We start from the raw sequence: 14088 nt of genomic DNA, 5'->3' as shown, positions 1-14088 counted from the left end.
AATATTTGTCCCTGAGTGCATCTTTTTACTCACTGTACCTCATACCTGAGAACGGGCCCTGATCTTACCACCTCCGGCTCTGTCAGACACAATGAATTCCAGAACCCTTGGGGAGCAAGATTACGTTTCCGGGGTTATCTTCAACTTCTTGTTCTCAGCTCTGAGCTGGGGAATCTGGGGAAGCTCTAGGAGGGATGGAGAAATCCGAGACTGTTCCTTTAAGGCAGAAATCAAGGAGGGGAGCCAGAGTTTCTATTGTAGACTCGGCCCAGAGCTATGGTCTGGGGCCCAATTAGCAGTGAGCTTAGCAGTGTTTTTGTTTAGCTTAGCAACCGCCCGCTCGGTCCCAGGGGCCCCTTGGCGTCACCAGGGGCTGAGGCCACAGCAATCTGCACTCTAAACCCGTGTGGCGCGGGCCGCGGTAGAAGTGCCCTAGCTAGGCACCCCCACCCCGGACCCTCCGACCTGTTGTTCTCACCACACCAAGGCTGAGAAGGGATCGCTGCCCCCGGTCCCTCCGTAGGATCAGGCCGTCGGAAAAGGTCTGTCCCAATCGTGCGGAGCTGAGCTCTCAAAGTTGTTCACCCGGCTGAGAGGAGAACGAGACTTCGGGACTTCGCTGGGTGCCGAGACCCCAGCATCCTCGCTGTCGCCAAGGCCCCTGCAGCCAGGTCTGGATACCCGTGAGTGGGCAGTGGTGGATGGAGCCCTGCAGCCGGAATCCCAGAGTTTCTGAGATTCCAGCAGCAGCAAGAACAGCATTTCCAAGGTCACGGCATGAAGGTTGCTGTGTTGGACCTCGGGTCTCTCTTTGCCAAAATTTTCAAGACCTCTACAGGGTCCCCCGCGGTCCCCTCACCTGTCGCCTCCGGCCACGTGGGAGGCTCAGGTTCTGTGGGCGCCGTGCAGACCCCGAACCCGACCCTGACCTCGACCCTCCTCCCAGCGCTGGCTCCCGACTCCTCCTCGGCCTTGCGGGGGACACCCACCTCTCTGCACCCTCTGCTCGCCGCCTCCTCTGCCCGGGTCTCGGTCGCCAGCCGAGCGGCAGAAGCAGTAGGGTCTCCCTTCCTCTTGCCCGGTAGCCCCAGAACAGCCAACATCCCGCTGGCACCCCAACCTCTGCCTCCTCCCAGCGCTCCTGGGTCCCCGGCCCAGCTGGTGGCCCTGGCGAGACTGCGCCCCGAGAGCCCAAGGCAGCCTGGTCGGCCTGGCCCCGGAGAGCGAGAGTCCGGCGTTTGGAAGACTCCTGGGCCCGGCCCCAAGACCCTGTTCTTCACCTTGCCGGACATCGGCGAGGAGTGGGCCTGGGACGGCTACTCTGAGGAGTCAGGAGAAGGGTGAGTAGCGGCGAAGTGTGGTCTGTGGTTGGGAACCTCTCCCTCCATCTGCCACACCCACCTTCCCAGGCAAACTCAGAAAACGCGCTATTAGCAGTAACTTCCTCCAACTCCTGGAACTCCCCGGGCTCTCCTTGCACTTTTTGGGAATCCATGTTCCTTGGATTTGGGGTCTTTTGAAAGATCACGCTGCTCCCCATTTTGCCAGAATCATTTTCTGCTGCTTACCAGGGGAGAGGAAGGAAGGTTTGAAGGCAAGAAAGAATTTCATGTTTCTTTCCTACCTGAAGCATTGGTACTTAATTATCAGACTGGTTTTTCTTAAAGACTTTTAAAAGGACTTTTAACAGGGACTGTAAAGTGTCTTCTTTCCTGTGTAGTGTAGTAGATGGGCGAGAAAGACGCCCTACCAAAGATTTTATTTTACAAACAAGGAGACACTGTGTTGCCTGCTTTCCAAGGATCAGCCCAAGTCTTATCCCAAGGGGGATGGGTTGCCTTTGTGTGACATCTAGTTCAATTTACAAATGTAGCACATCTTCAGACACCAAGGGGATTTGTAATGCTCAGGATGCATCTGACTGTATCCCCTAGAGGTCTTGAGTCCTTGCTATAGTGCTCTGAGTTAATACCAAAATCAGTGAGAACACGTTACTATTGCAGACTGTGTATTGTAGAACGAAGGCGAATTTCAATTTTTAATGTGCAGAGAATATAGCTAGCTATTCTTAAGCAAATATGAAATTTTCATCCCTTTGAATACTACAGACGAAGAGTGAAATGGTTAAAGTCACATCAGAGGAGCCCATTCACAGATGGGGACATCTGCATTGTAATCTAGTATAAGAAGAGTCAGGCATAGTAACATGAATATCCTCCCTGCCCCTCCAAAAAGAGTCCTGACTGGACAACTTTAACTGTAAGACTGACTGATTTAAATTCATTCACAATTTATACCATTGCAATTTCACAAAACTGCGTGTTGATGTTAATACAGATAGCTGAGTAACATTAGGTTGTCCCCTTTCATTTAAAATATTGTACTATAAAATGTGTTTATCAGCTGACTTTTTCCCCCGTGAGGAGAATTTATTGCATTAGGAAAATTGTCTAGAGTCCATATGGCTATGGAATTAGACCTTTGTTATTAGCAACTGGTCCTTAACCTTTGTGCGATTAATGTTTTATGAGCCATCAGATCTACGCTGACCTTAAACTAGAGTCTCAGTGCATTTAAGAAATAGTCACTGGAATATGCAGGCATTATGGCCAGTGAAAGAAGTGGTGTTGGTTTCAGTTCTTGAACACATCGGCTATGTCTATATTGTCCAAACATTTTAAGAATATTTTTTGAATAGCATTGAATTGGTATGATTATTTCCAGTTTCACTGAAAGTGAATAAAGTGAATTTCAGGTAATTAGCTTCAGGAATAATATACACTGGGATGTGTTTTTTAGAATCTTCCTGGTGATGTATGTTCCTCCTGCAGAGAAACAGAAGAGCAGATGAATGGAAGGAAGTATTAAAGCAAATTTTCATATTACCAACTTTTGGCACTTTGAAGTATGTTTTTCCCTCCTGGATTTCTGTAGTGGCTATTCATAACACCGGATAAATAAACAGCATAAGGCAATAAATTTAAATTATCTCTCTGGCATTTGATCATCGGTCCATTAGTAGATAGCTGTTGCTGTTAGTCTGCTCAGGTAATGCTGAAATTGAGTATATATTTTTTTTAATGCAAGGATATAGAAAGAGGAAGACAGTTAATGTAGAAATAGGAGAGAAAAAAAACAATTAGAATGTGAATGTATGTAAAACAAATGGAAGTAAATTTTAAGAAACATAGAACTAATTTTAAGACAATTGTATCATTATCTAATGTATAAAGCTATAAAGGAAATTCATGGTGTATAACGTGTATATTTTAAGATAAACTTTGTGTTTTATGTTTGATTGGATCCTGTACTTGGCCTCTGGTAAAGCTAGAAGTAGAAAAACTAATTTGAGAAGAAAAATATAAAAACTCTTGCAACTTATAGATCGTTTTTGGGTTTTTTTTCTTTTTTCCTAGTAAACAGCAAGGGTTTTGATCTTTGACCCATGGATTAGGTAATGGAACAACCCACGAACAGGAGGCCTTCCCTTCCCATTCACAGGGCAGACTGGCTGCTACATCTGAACTGAGAGGTAGAAAACTGAGTTCTGTTCTCTACTCATTGTCTTGCAGCCCCAGTTATTCAGTCTGACGCTTTTCCTCTCCAACTCCACCTCCCAGTACATTCCATTTACTCACTATGCTTCATTTGCCCGGTTCTCATTGCCCCTCATCACTCTTCGAAGCCTCTATTTGCACTTCTCTTTCAAACCCCGCAAATGATCACCTTGTAAATGTCTTGTTCGTTTCTTCCACAGATAAATAATTCCTAGAAGCCCATACGTAGCTAGATGAATAATTACGGCATCTGAGTGTTAGCAGACTGTAAACTTCATGTAATCAGGAAGCAATTATATCTTTCCTGAGGTGTTGTCATTAGCATGCACTAATTCCTTTTCTAAGTGATTGCCTTCCATTGTGAAGGTCATGGTAATGCGGACATGTGGCAGTAGCTGCCTGAAGGTCTTGTCAAGCCAGCTGGCAATAAAATGATTAGAAGAACTCAGATCTCAATTCATCTGTCACTGAGATAGAATAATGTTGGGATGAGGTCTATGGACTCAGAAATCAGACAAACTTAATTCTAATCTCAAATGATTTGCTGGTAAGTAAGTTCCTCATTCTTACCAATCTATAGTTTTTCTTCCCTGATAAAATGGAGATATTAATAAGGCTTTCTGAAAAAGGATGTTCCAAAAATTAGTTAACACATTGAGAACATGTTTTAAAGTTATCTACAATTACACTTGCTTCTCTTCATGGAAATGAAAATTGAGGATATTTTTATTAAAGGAAATATTCCAAGTGAAGAAAAGAATGAGAAATACAAATGATTCATTTATATTCACCATGTGACTGCAAATAAATGGCCTATTTGAGTGCAGTTACTGGAGAACAAATTATAGTACATGCCCATCTTTCATAGTTATTTTTCTTCTAAGACTAACAAAAGAAAATGGCTAGTTTAACTAGCATCACTACTGAATGCTGTGTAACACTAAGAAGGGAAGGTATTTAACATCATGGGATCAAATTTTTAATTTCAGGGACAATGCAGAATAGTGAGTAGCACCACAATTCACACACGGCTGACTTTTTGTATAACAGTTGTTCGTTTTACCCTATAATCCTGTGACTGTATTCTTCATTTGACAGTTTTGTGATGTTTAAGACAACATGTGTTCACAAAGGCATTTAGTGTTTATTAAATGAATAAATAAAAATAGTTTCTCTTTTGCATAATCTACTTTCATGAGATTCTAATCTCAAAAATCTAGAAACAGCTTAAATGTCCTTCTTTAAAAAATAATTGTTGCCTTGGACCTTTTTGTTTCATTGTCTCGGAGTTTAATTTTTCCTAAGTTAGTAATGCTTTCTGCTGGGACTTTGCATTTCCCTAGGGTTGAATGGTGAGCTCATTGGACTATTGTCATATGACTATTAATTTCTATTATAGTCATCTGATCACTGGTTTCATTAAAAATAGTAATGAACTTGATGTGGTTTTCCATGTCCAGCATATGCTTAAATTCCAATAAAACAATTTTGTTTACTGTTCACAATTAATTGGAAACATTTTAAATAGAACAACATTCCAGATATTTTGAGAGGCATTGGTGTAGACTTCACCAGAAACTCTTTGACCACTCTTATGAAATTTCAGGATATCAAAAGGAAAAATATTATGTTTTCAGGATTTCAAATCTTGAAAATTACATTTGTGTTAGTAGTATGTGTAGTGCTATATATTTGAAGAACATGTTTTGAATTTTTTCTAATATAGAAGTCAGCATATACAGCATTTAATATGTGCCAAATACATGACAACAGTTACATATGGGATTTGAATGCTTTGGAGTTGTACAACACTAATAATTAATTTAAATTAGCATAATTTTAGTACATGGGTTGAAGCTGCTTCAAATCTCACTTTATAATTTTTCTTAGAATTCTAAAAATGTGAATTAAGTATTTACGTTGTGTAACTTAATTTCTACAAGCCTCATTTTCTCTTGAAATCTATTGAAGCAGAGTTTGTTAACATTAAAAGAGTCAATATATACAAAATTCTCCAAGTGAGGGCTAGTATATAAGCAGTAAGTATATAGTTATTGCTATCATTTCATTTTATAAGTTTCATTTTTCTAAATATATTATTTGTTACCAATAATCAGCATCCTTCCTCCAAAGTACACCGTATTGCTATGATTTGCAGTTAAGGTCAATATATATTTCCCAGACATTAATCGCCCACTTGTATTTAACAAAAATCTATTTCATCTATGATTAATGTGGGAGCTAGAGTTTTAAGTAATCAAAGCAAAAGAAAGTAAGAATAAGCATTTATAAACTTTTATAGCAATTGAGAATGCCTCGCTTAAACCAATAGATGGTTGTAATTTATTGCACCCTCTGAATCATGTAAAAAGGAATCATGTCATAATGAGGTCAGTTATCTCGTGCCCCATAAGGAAATTTTCTATAGTTCAAATTTAATTTCTATTTTAAGTTCAGATTTGCCGTAGTGGTGAAATCTAAACTTCAGCTCTCTGGGGTTTCTTTCATTTTTGTGAAAGCTTGCACCTCTTTTTGGAGGGTTTACATGTGAGTAGGATACTCAGTGTTGTTCATTGGCAGCCTCTGTGCTTGTTGAATCCACTAAGACATGGGTAATCTCTTCTTTCTTCATAATACAGGTTCCCTGCAGGTATCCAAGAAGATCCTTCACATTAATGGTCTTGCTCCCTTACTTTTGTTGGATTCTTGGGAGCTCCTTGAGTAGCAGTCAGCCTGTTACTTTCTCTATTTTCTGAAGTAATTAGAAAAAAAAAAACACTTCAGTTTTTCTCAATAAGGGAAGGGACGATGGAAAATGAAAACACTAAGAAAAAAATACCAGCAAAAATTTAAGAATGCCCTCCTGTGTATCCTTCACACACAGAGAACACTCCTTCTTTCTTCCTGGTTCACAAAAAATATTGTGCACTAAAGTAAGTAGAAGTTGTCCTTTATTCTTAAGAGATAGAAACAGTCCACTTGTCATGTTTTAGAAAGCACAAAAATTATAGCTTTTGCAAGGAGTTGCTGAACTTAGAGAAGTTGATGATGGCCTTTGACAATGAAAAAGAAGATTGTCAAGCAAATACATTTCCTACTGTTGTTGAATAAACAGATCTTTGAAGCTAAGTTGAACTAAATAAAATACTCTTCTCATATGCATATATACACATGCATTCTTAGAATCATTGTCTCCTTAAATTTGTAACCATAACTTTTGAAGGTATTTTCAAATGTTGTAGAACTTCTATGTGGTCTCAATAATGAAGATGAACTTGAAGATAAACCCCACTTTTGAAGTTCATGAATTACATAAGGCTTTAAGTATATGTCAGAGAGTGTGGCTAATTGCATAAAAATTTTTAAATGCAACACTTAATTTAATTTCTTAATTTGAATACGTGAAGCCTTTGAAATTATTCATGTTATCTGCAGGACTTTTCATAATCGAGTTGAAATAAGTCTGCATTGAATAAAATAACCTTCATCCTGTAAACATCCACAGTAGTTTCATTGCTTAATGTATAAAAAATAAATCCGAGAGATCTGTAGTATTAGTATATTAAGTACATTTCAAAAATCATGATACATTCTCAATAAAAAGTATATTTAAGACTGACCTAGTACTTAGTAGTTTTAACATTTTTATAATCATGTATATGATTGATGAGAGGATTGCTCAGATGTGTACTGTTGTACAAACATTTGGTATGGCAGCTGTATTTTATTGTCTATTAGATACCAAATGCTGTATGCATGTTTCATACTCATTATAAGGATTCCCCAAACAAATATACAACATAGGAATCGTATTTCCATTTTACAGATAAAGAAATTGAGACTCAGAAAGAATAAGAAATTCTCCAATTCCACACAGCTACTATGTGAAAAAATGTAAGATTCAATTCTAAACAGTCAACCTGTATCACCCACACATATATGATAACGAAGTATTTTCAATGGATTATTTAACATGCCAATTAAGTATTAAAATTTACTTCAGAAGAAATGTGTAGTGACTTTCTTTGAATTTTCCAACTGTAGGGAACTATACATTTAATGACTTTTTAAAAATAAAGCATTCTTTTAGTGTCAACTCACTTCTAATTCATTATAGAATACTTTCTTATTAATTATTTTGCATATATTTAATATCAAATCAAATAATACTAGAAAACAGACAATAAGCAAACATTGCACTAGAAAAAATAGAGAAGCAAAAAACAAATATGGCACTCTCTAATAGAAAGTCTGTATCTCCCTGTGCATTAGCATTTTCTTAATTATTGATTTCATTTAAAGGTTTAGAAGTAGCCTCATATTTAAACATTGATGACTACAGTCCATGCCAGGCACTAATATTCCTGTTTATCCATTGAGTATATTTCACTTATATAACACTTAATATTTTGAATATTTTTCTTTGATATCTCACATCAGTAGTATAATATTGAGGATATAAATTATAAATTTTATTTTAAAAATTTATTGAAGTGATCACTTTAATATTCATTAACTTCATTCCTCACAATGCAATTTCTTTAATAGGGCATATAAAAATTACACTGAGAGAATCATTGGACCCTATTCAAATTGTAACACAAATATTGATAGTAGTTGAATTTTAATGTATACAAACATACATTATAAATACCCGAAAAGCCACTTGATATGTACACACCATCAAGTTTGGGGCTAAAAAAATGAACACATTTTTGCCATTCTACATCTAGCAGTTGTCTTTCCATGCTCTTCTTTCTGATGCCACTGAATTTCTACTTTCACTCTTTTGTTTTGAGTTTGTGATGGAATTTAACCTTGGACTTGCTCTTGATACGAGAGTTAAAGCTCCTGAGAACCTGACTCGAGCAACCCAAGATCACTCTTCTTGAAGTCTGTTTCCTATGCTGGTCCATCCAGATCCAGCTTGGTAACCTTCCAAAGAAAGTGACCTCTTGCCTGGTACCATGCCTATGTCTAACTTGATTACCAGGGAGAACTGAATAGCTAATACTTGTTTTTCTTTTTTTTTTCTTTCCTCAAACACTCACTCATTCTAATTATGTATTCATATGAAGTGAGAATACTTCTGATAAATTGTCTAAGTTTTAATGTGTATATAAGAATTTTTTAAAATAGTAGTAAAGAAAGTATAAGAATTCAAAACCTAGGACATTCTACAAGATAACTGGCCCACTCTCTTTTAAATTGTTAGTATGCAGGTTTCAGAAGAAAGGTGGAAAAACCATTTTCTTTCTAGATTAAATAGACTGGAGATATAAGAAGAATTGAAAATGTGGAATTTTGAACGTTTGTTTAAAAATTAGCTGGAAAAGACATTTGAGACAATTAGAGAGAATGTTGGTGAATAACCTTTTAGAAAGTGCATGTTGAAGTATGTACGTATAGACTGACATGACATTATCAACTTCCTTTATAATGCTTCACAATAAAGTATATGTTGATAAAGGAATAGGGCAAATTAACATTGGTTGAATAGAAGAGATAAGTGTAAGTTTTTTTACATATTATTTAACTCTTCCATATGTTTAAAAAATGTCGGGCTAGGGATTTAGCTCAGTGGTTTGGTGGCCTGCCTTGCAAGAGCAAGGAACCCAGTTCGATCCCCGGTACCAAAAAAAAAAAAAAAAAAAAAAAAGTTACAGTAAGGAGTTCAAAAGGTGATGGTACATAAAAATTGTCATTATTTTAACATCAATACAAATGTTAAAAAGTTTATTTTCATTGGGAAATTTTCATAAATAATTTAAATCCTTAGATGGTGAACATCTAAATGATAAACTGAAAGATGACACAGAAATTTTTTGCCACTTTTTAAAGATTACTGTATTCTAAAATGTGTGAACCATAATTTTCCAAATATCCTATTCCCATCCTTCTTGAAAGACTCTGGTATTAATGACATTCCTTTGTAAAATTTTAAGTCCTAAAAAAGAAACAAAATTTATTTTAAAAAATGGAAATTAAAAATGCATATATTAATTGGGAAAGAAGAGAATAAGAAATGATGGTAGAAATAAAGGATGTTTTTATCCATAGGCCATGCTTCCAATTTCAGTGTCCAGTCATTGAGGTATCCTTTTGTGTTAACACAACTAACCGAGATAGGTGTTCCAAAAGGAAATATTGCTCTCATCTTTCAAAGCATCCACAAGGTTTATTGTTGTCAAAGTGTGGTTATTTATACAGTTGGATCTAGTTATTTCGCATTTTCTTATCTGTACTTTTTGAGATAGGTTAATGAACAGGGACATGCTAATCTTAGGAGATAATTCACCGCGAGCCTTCTTCATTCTTGCACATTCTTGCTGAATATTCAAAAAACGCAAGGCTCCAGATAGCTCTTTGTTAGACCATTTCTCAGGGTTGCGCTTGAAATGAGTACTCTTAAGAGATAAAGGACAAACTGCAGGCTGGCTACTGGCTACTACAGAAGGCTGATTGCCCTAGTTGCCCAAGCTCAGTGTTTTTTGTAACATAGTTAACTTTTTGTGCATGTGTTATTCTAGACAGGCTTACCCCTGTTGGAGCTGGAGTTCAAAAAAAAAAGAGACCACAAATTCTGATATTGTATGTATAATAAAGTCTTCAGTCCTTGATCCAGAATTCTAGTGTCTTCTGTAAGCACCTACAAAGTTGTGACAAACTAAAATATTTGTTTTTTAACAGGGTAAAATTAAATCCCAGATTTTTCAGTCTTTGATCGCCAACATTATCGTTTCAAAAAAATACATGATAGCAAATATTTAAGTGACGTGTATATTTTTAAAGAAACTATCACTTTATGCACAGCAGTGACAGTATATAGAACTACTAAGTAAGAATTTTATTCTTAAAAAATTTCAGTCTGAACTAGATAGCTAAAATATGTTATGGGTTTATATATGTACACAAAGTATAGAAGAAGAGGGATGCACACTAAGATTGTGAGAAACTTCATAGTCGAAAAGTCACTCTGTTATCTGGGTAAACAGCTTCCCAAAGATGTGTATTCCGGTCAGGAATGGACAGCTATGATGAAATTCTAAGTTAAATTAAATAATGATTTTTGAGTAGGAAATTCAACTTTACTCCAGGCTGAAGGCAGAGGTTGGATTGGCTTTTTCCATCCTCACAGAACACAGCATGGTAATGGGTCCCCCATAACATAGGTCTATGACTGAACAATAGTGAATCCTCATTGGCAGCACCTCACAAACTATTATTTCCTTTTGGTACTTTTCCTCTAAATAATAATGGGACCTCAGGCCTTTAATGTGCGGTCTTATGATATGTGTGCCACCCTCCATTGCGAACCACACCCTTCTCACTGAACGGACACCATATAGGACCCCGGACATACCTACAACACTTTCTGAAGCACCACTCTTGACCATAAAGCCCTGCAGAAGGAAGAAGAACTACTAAAGGTAGTTTCTTAAACACAGGCTAATAGTGCTATTTTTCTATAGCTAATCTGGCCAGCACAAAACCTGGAGGGAAATGATCAGTCTATTAGCTGGCTAGCAAGTGGGAAGTTCTGCTGAAAGAAGGTAGAGGTCTTAATTTGAGTCAGAGGAAAGGCAATGTACCTCCCTCTCACAGGGCTGTTGTCAGGTGTGAGATCAATAACGCACGTAGCACCGTGCTCGGCTGAAATGTCAAGGCTTAGTAAGTGTTAGGTAACAAATACTAACACTGGTAAGAGCTGAAGCAGAAGAACACTTGAGGGATGGTAAACAATACCGGCCATGAGAATACGGTCCTTGAGTAACCAAAAGCTTGGAAACAGAGGACAAAAAGAAATATGGGATGGAGGGTAAGATACTGAAGAAGCAACATGAAAAAGCTGAAAGTGTTAATCATAACGCTCACTATCAAGAGGGAATGGTGGCCTGTTTTCCAGCCTCCTGGGAGGCTGAATGTCTAACATGTCAGCAAAATTTCAATCCTCAAGAACCAGCCATTTTTGTTCTGCCCTTATACTTCTATTTGCATGCCATTTCTTTGTGGGACCTGGATTCTTGTTTTTAATATTCTTAAATAATTTCTTTAATAAAAAAAGTCTTTCACCATTATCACTTTACTTTCCTAGTTCCCATTAGTCATTACTAGGTATAACTTGAATAAGGCTCACTCTTAGTGAGCAAAAAGGATAAATTGATCTACTTTCCCTTCTTAAATACTCCTTTCCTTCCGAGATAGATAGAATTTATCCACTCTCTCGGTTTCTCTTACTTAGAGGAGTATGATGGTTAATATTAGGCATCCATTGATGAGCTAAGGCATACCAGGTAGCTGATAAGACATGATTTCTAGGTGTGTCTGTGTGAGTCTTTCTGAGAGATTAGCATTTGAATTGAACTGAGTAAAATTTGCTTTCATCAGGACCTGAATAGAAGAAAAAGGCAGAAAAAGAGCAAGTTCACTTACTTCTGGAGGTGGACTCACCATCTCTCTTGTTCTTGAACATCAGAACTTCTAGTTTTGGAATCTTGGACTCCAGGACTTATATAGCACTCTATACCCTCACCTCCAAATTCTCAGACTTTGGACCTTAGACTAGGATTTACATCATCCATATGTATCGATTTCCCTGGCTCTCAATTCTTCACACTCAATCTGAATTGGCTTTCCTGATTCTGCAGCTTACAGATGGCAGATTACTGTATCCATAATCACATAATAAACCTCTCCTTCTTTATGTTTATCTCTTAGTGGTTTTGTTTCTCTGGAAAACTCTAGTAGGAGGTATAGGTGTTAACAGAGGCTTGTTCTTGACAAACTGGCAATGTGCCTAAATTCTGCGGTGATTTTGAACTAATCTTCTGCTTGTAAATTACTAAACAGGTTGTTGAGGGATAAAATGCTATTTTATTATGATAAAATTGTCATGCATGGCAATTCCAGATGTTCTGATTTACATTGCTCATTGCATAGGCAAATGTAGTAGTTCAACTGATCTTTCAAGTATCCTCTTGTCCCATGAAGCAGAAGTGTGGTGGAGTTGATGGTATGGCTGTCAGAAGCCAATGGTGTACATACATCTTTTTCCAATTCCATGTTTAATGGAGTCACATTAGTACTCTACCATTAGCCAAGGGAAGGCTGTTACACCCTGCAAGTTTACAAACACTTCCAGTCAGGACTTTTGTTTCTTTGGGTTGTTTTAGTATAACACTGATGCTACTGTGTCTAAGATGTGTGTTTATTTCCAAAGCCATCCTAGATGAGACAGGTTAATTAAATGAACAGGCAGTTTTTCCAAACACCTTTGGAGTCACTACAGCCCAAATGGTCTTTGGGAGCTTGGCCCCTCAGAAGTCATATAACTGGAGTGTGATTACTAGATCTTTGCTTAGTAGCTCCCAGTATATATATTTTTTTGTCTCCTATAACACCAATCAGATAATGATGTTTACATTCAAGACAGTTTTATGAGCACTTGTCAATGTTATCATTGAAGTTGTATCCCTTACTCTCCACACAACTAAGAGTGCTGTACACATGAGATAGTTTGAAATTAGTTTATTTCCTAAGGTAAACCATTCATAAAATTAATTCTACTTTTTGAGAGGGTCACACTTCACAAATGATATTGAAGTTAAGAACCATGATTTTAAAATGATATTTGAGTGAGAAAAAACTGTTTGGTGGGAGGATTCATATTGCAATTTTCTGTTTATGGGGAGCAACTAAGAAACCAAACCAAACAAAAAATAGCGGGACTTCCTGTGGAACATCTTGAAGCTAAGTGTATTTTTTCCTTCTTATCAAAAAGAGCAGGGATTTTTGCCTTTATTTTGGGTAAGAGCTGAGCTATGCTTACTGGACACATGTCTGTTAAGATCCACATTTTTGTGAATTCAAGGTAATATTAAATTCAGTTTGTTTAGGATTAAAATGCTTGTCTTGCCAATATAATTTGCTTGAGCTGTGTGTTTTGCTAATAACATACTGAGTTTCACTGTGTGTGTGGGGGGTGTGCATATGCATGTGTGCTCCTAACACTTTTAATTCATATATTTCCTGTCCCTGAAAATCCTCTGTTTTGGCCCCACACTGATCACAAAGCAGGATGAAGTTCTACTTTCTTCATAAAGAATTAATAAATTATTCTTGTTGAAATCATTAGGAAAATTATATTTTAGTGAAGATTCCCTTGGAAGATGAGCAGTGACTTAAGTCACACACTGTATAATATCTTACAATAATTCCCTAAGTTTTACTTCCAGCTCTTCTAGCCTGGCATCTTACAGCTGAGAGCAAGTATAAAAACTGAATAAATTTTTAAAAACACCCAGGAGTTTTAGTGAACTGGGAATAGGCCAGCCTCACAGGGCTTGAAACCTAGTTTTAAATCTCCTCAACTCCCGACTGGATTAAGATGACCCAGGATTGCTAGCACCTGACAGTTTAGCCAGCTATAAGAAGCAAATATAATCCTGTCTGAATTAACCTGCAAACAGCAACTATGTATTGTTTACCAATGCCATCACTCAAATATTAGAATATAGAAATGTTAAAAAAA

At 37.3% G+C, this 14088-nt stretch overlaps 1 protein-coding gene across 2 annotated transcripts in view; it reads left to right on the top strand.

Annotated features, from left to right (window-relative positions):
- Window positions 1-360: 360 nt before the first annotated feature.
- Window positions 361-14088, top strand: part of Fam149a (family with sequence similarity 149 member A) — a 48425-nt gene continuing 34697 nt past the window's right edge. For both annotated transcript variants that reach the window (XM_010619777.3, XM_010619778.3), the window contains exon 1: window positions 361-1340. In XM_010619777.3, coding sequence (XP_010618079.1) covers window positions 778-1340 — 563 coding nt within the window. In that variant the 5' untranslated portion in view covers window positions 361-777. The remainder of the gene's footprint in view (window positions 1341-14088) is intronic.

This window comes from Fukomys damarensis, unplaced genomic scaffold (genome assembly GCF_012274545.1).
Source record: "Fukomys damarensis isolate Sample0158 unplaced genomic scaffold, DMR_v1.0_HiC HiC_scaffold_18, whole genome shotgun sequence".
Classification (NCBI taxonomy): Eukaryota; Metazoa; Chordata; class Mammalia; order Rodentia; family Bathyergidae; genus Fukomys; species Fukomys damarensis.
The sequence above is the reverse complement of the archived record's forward strand: the minus strand, read 5'-3'. Positions and strand labels throughout refer to the sequence as shown.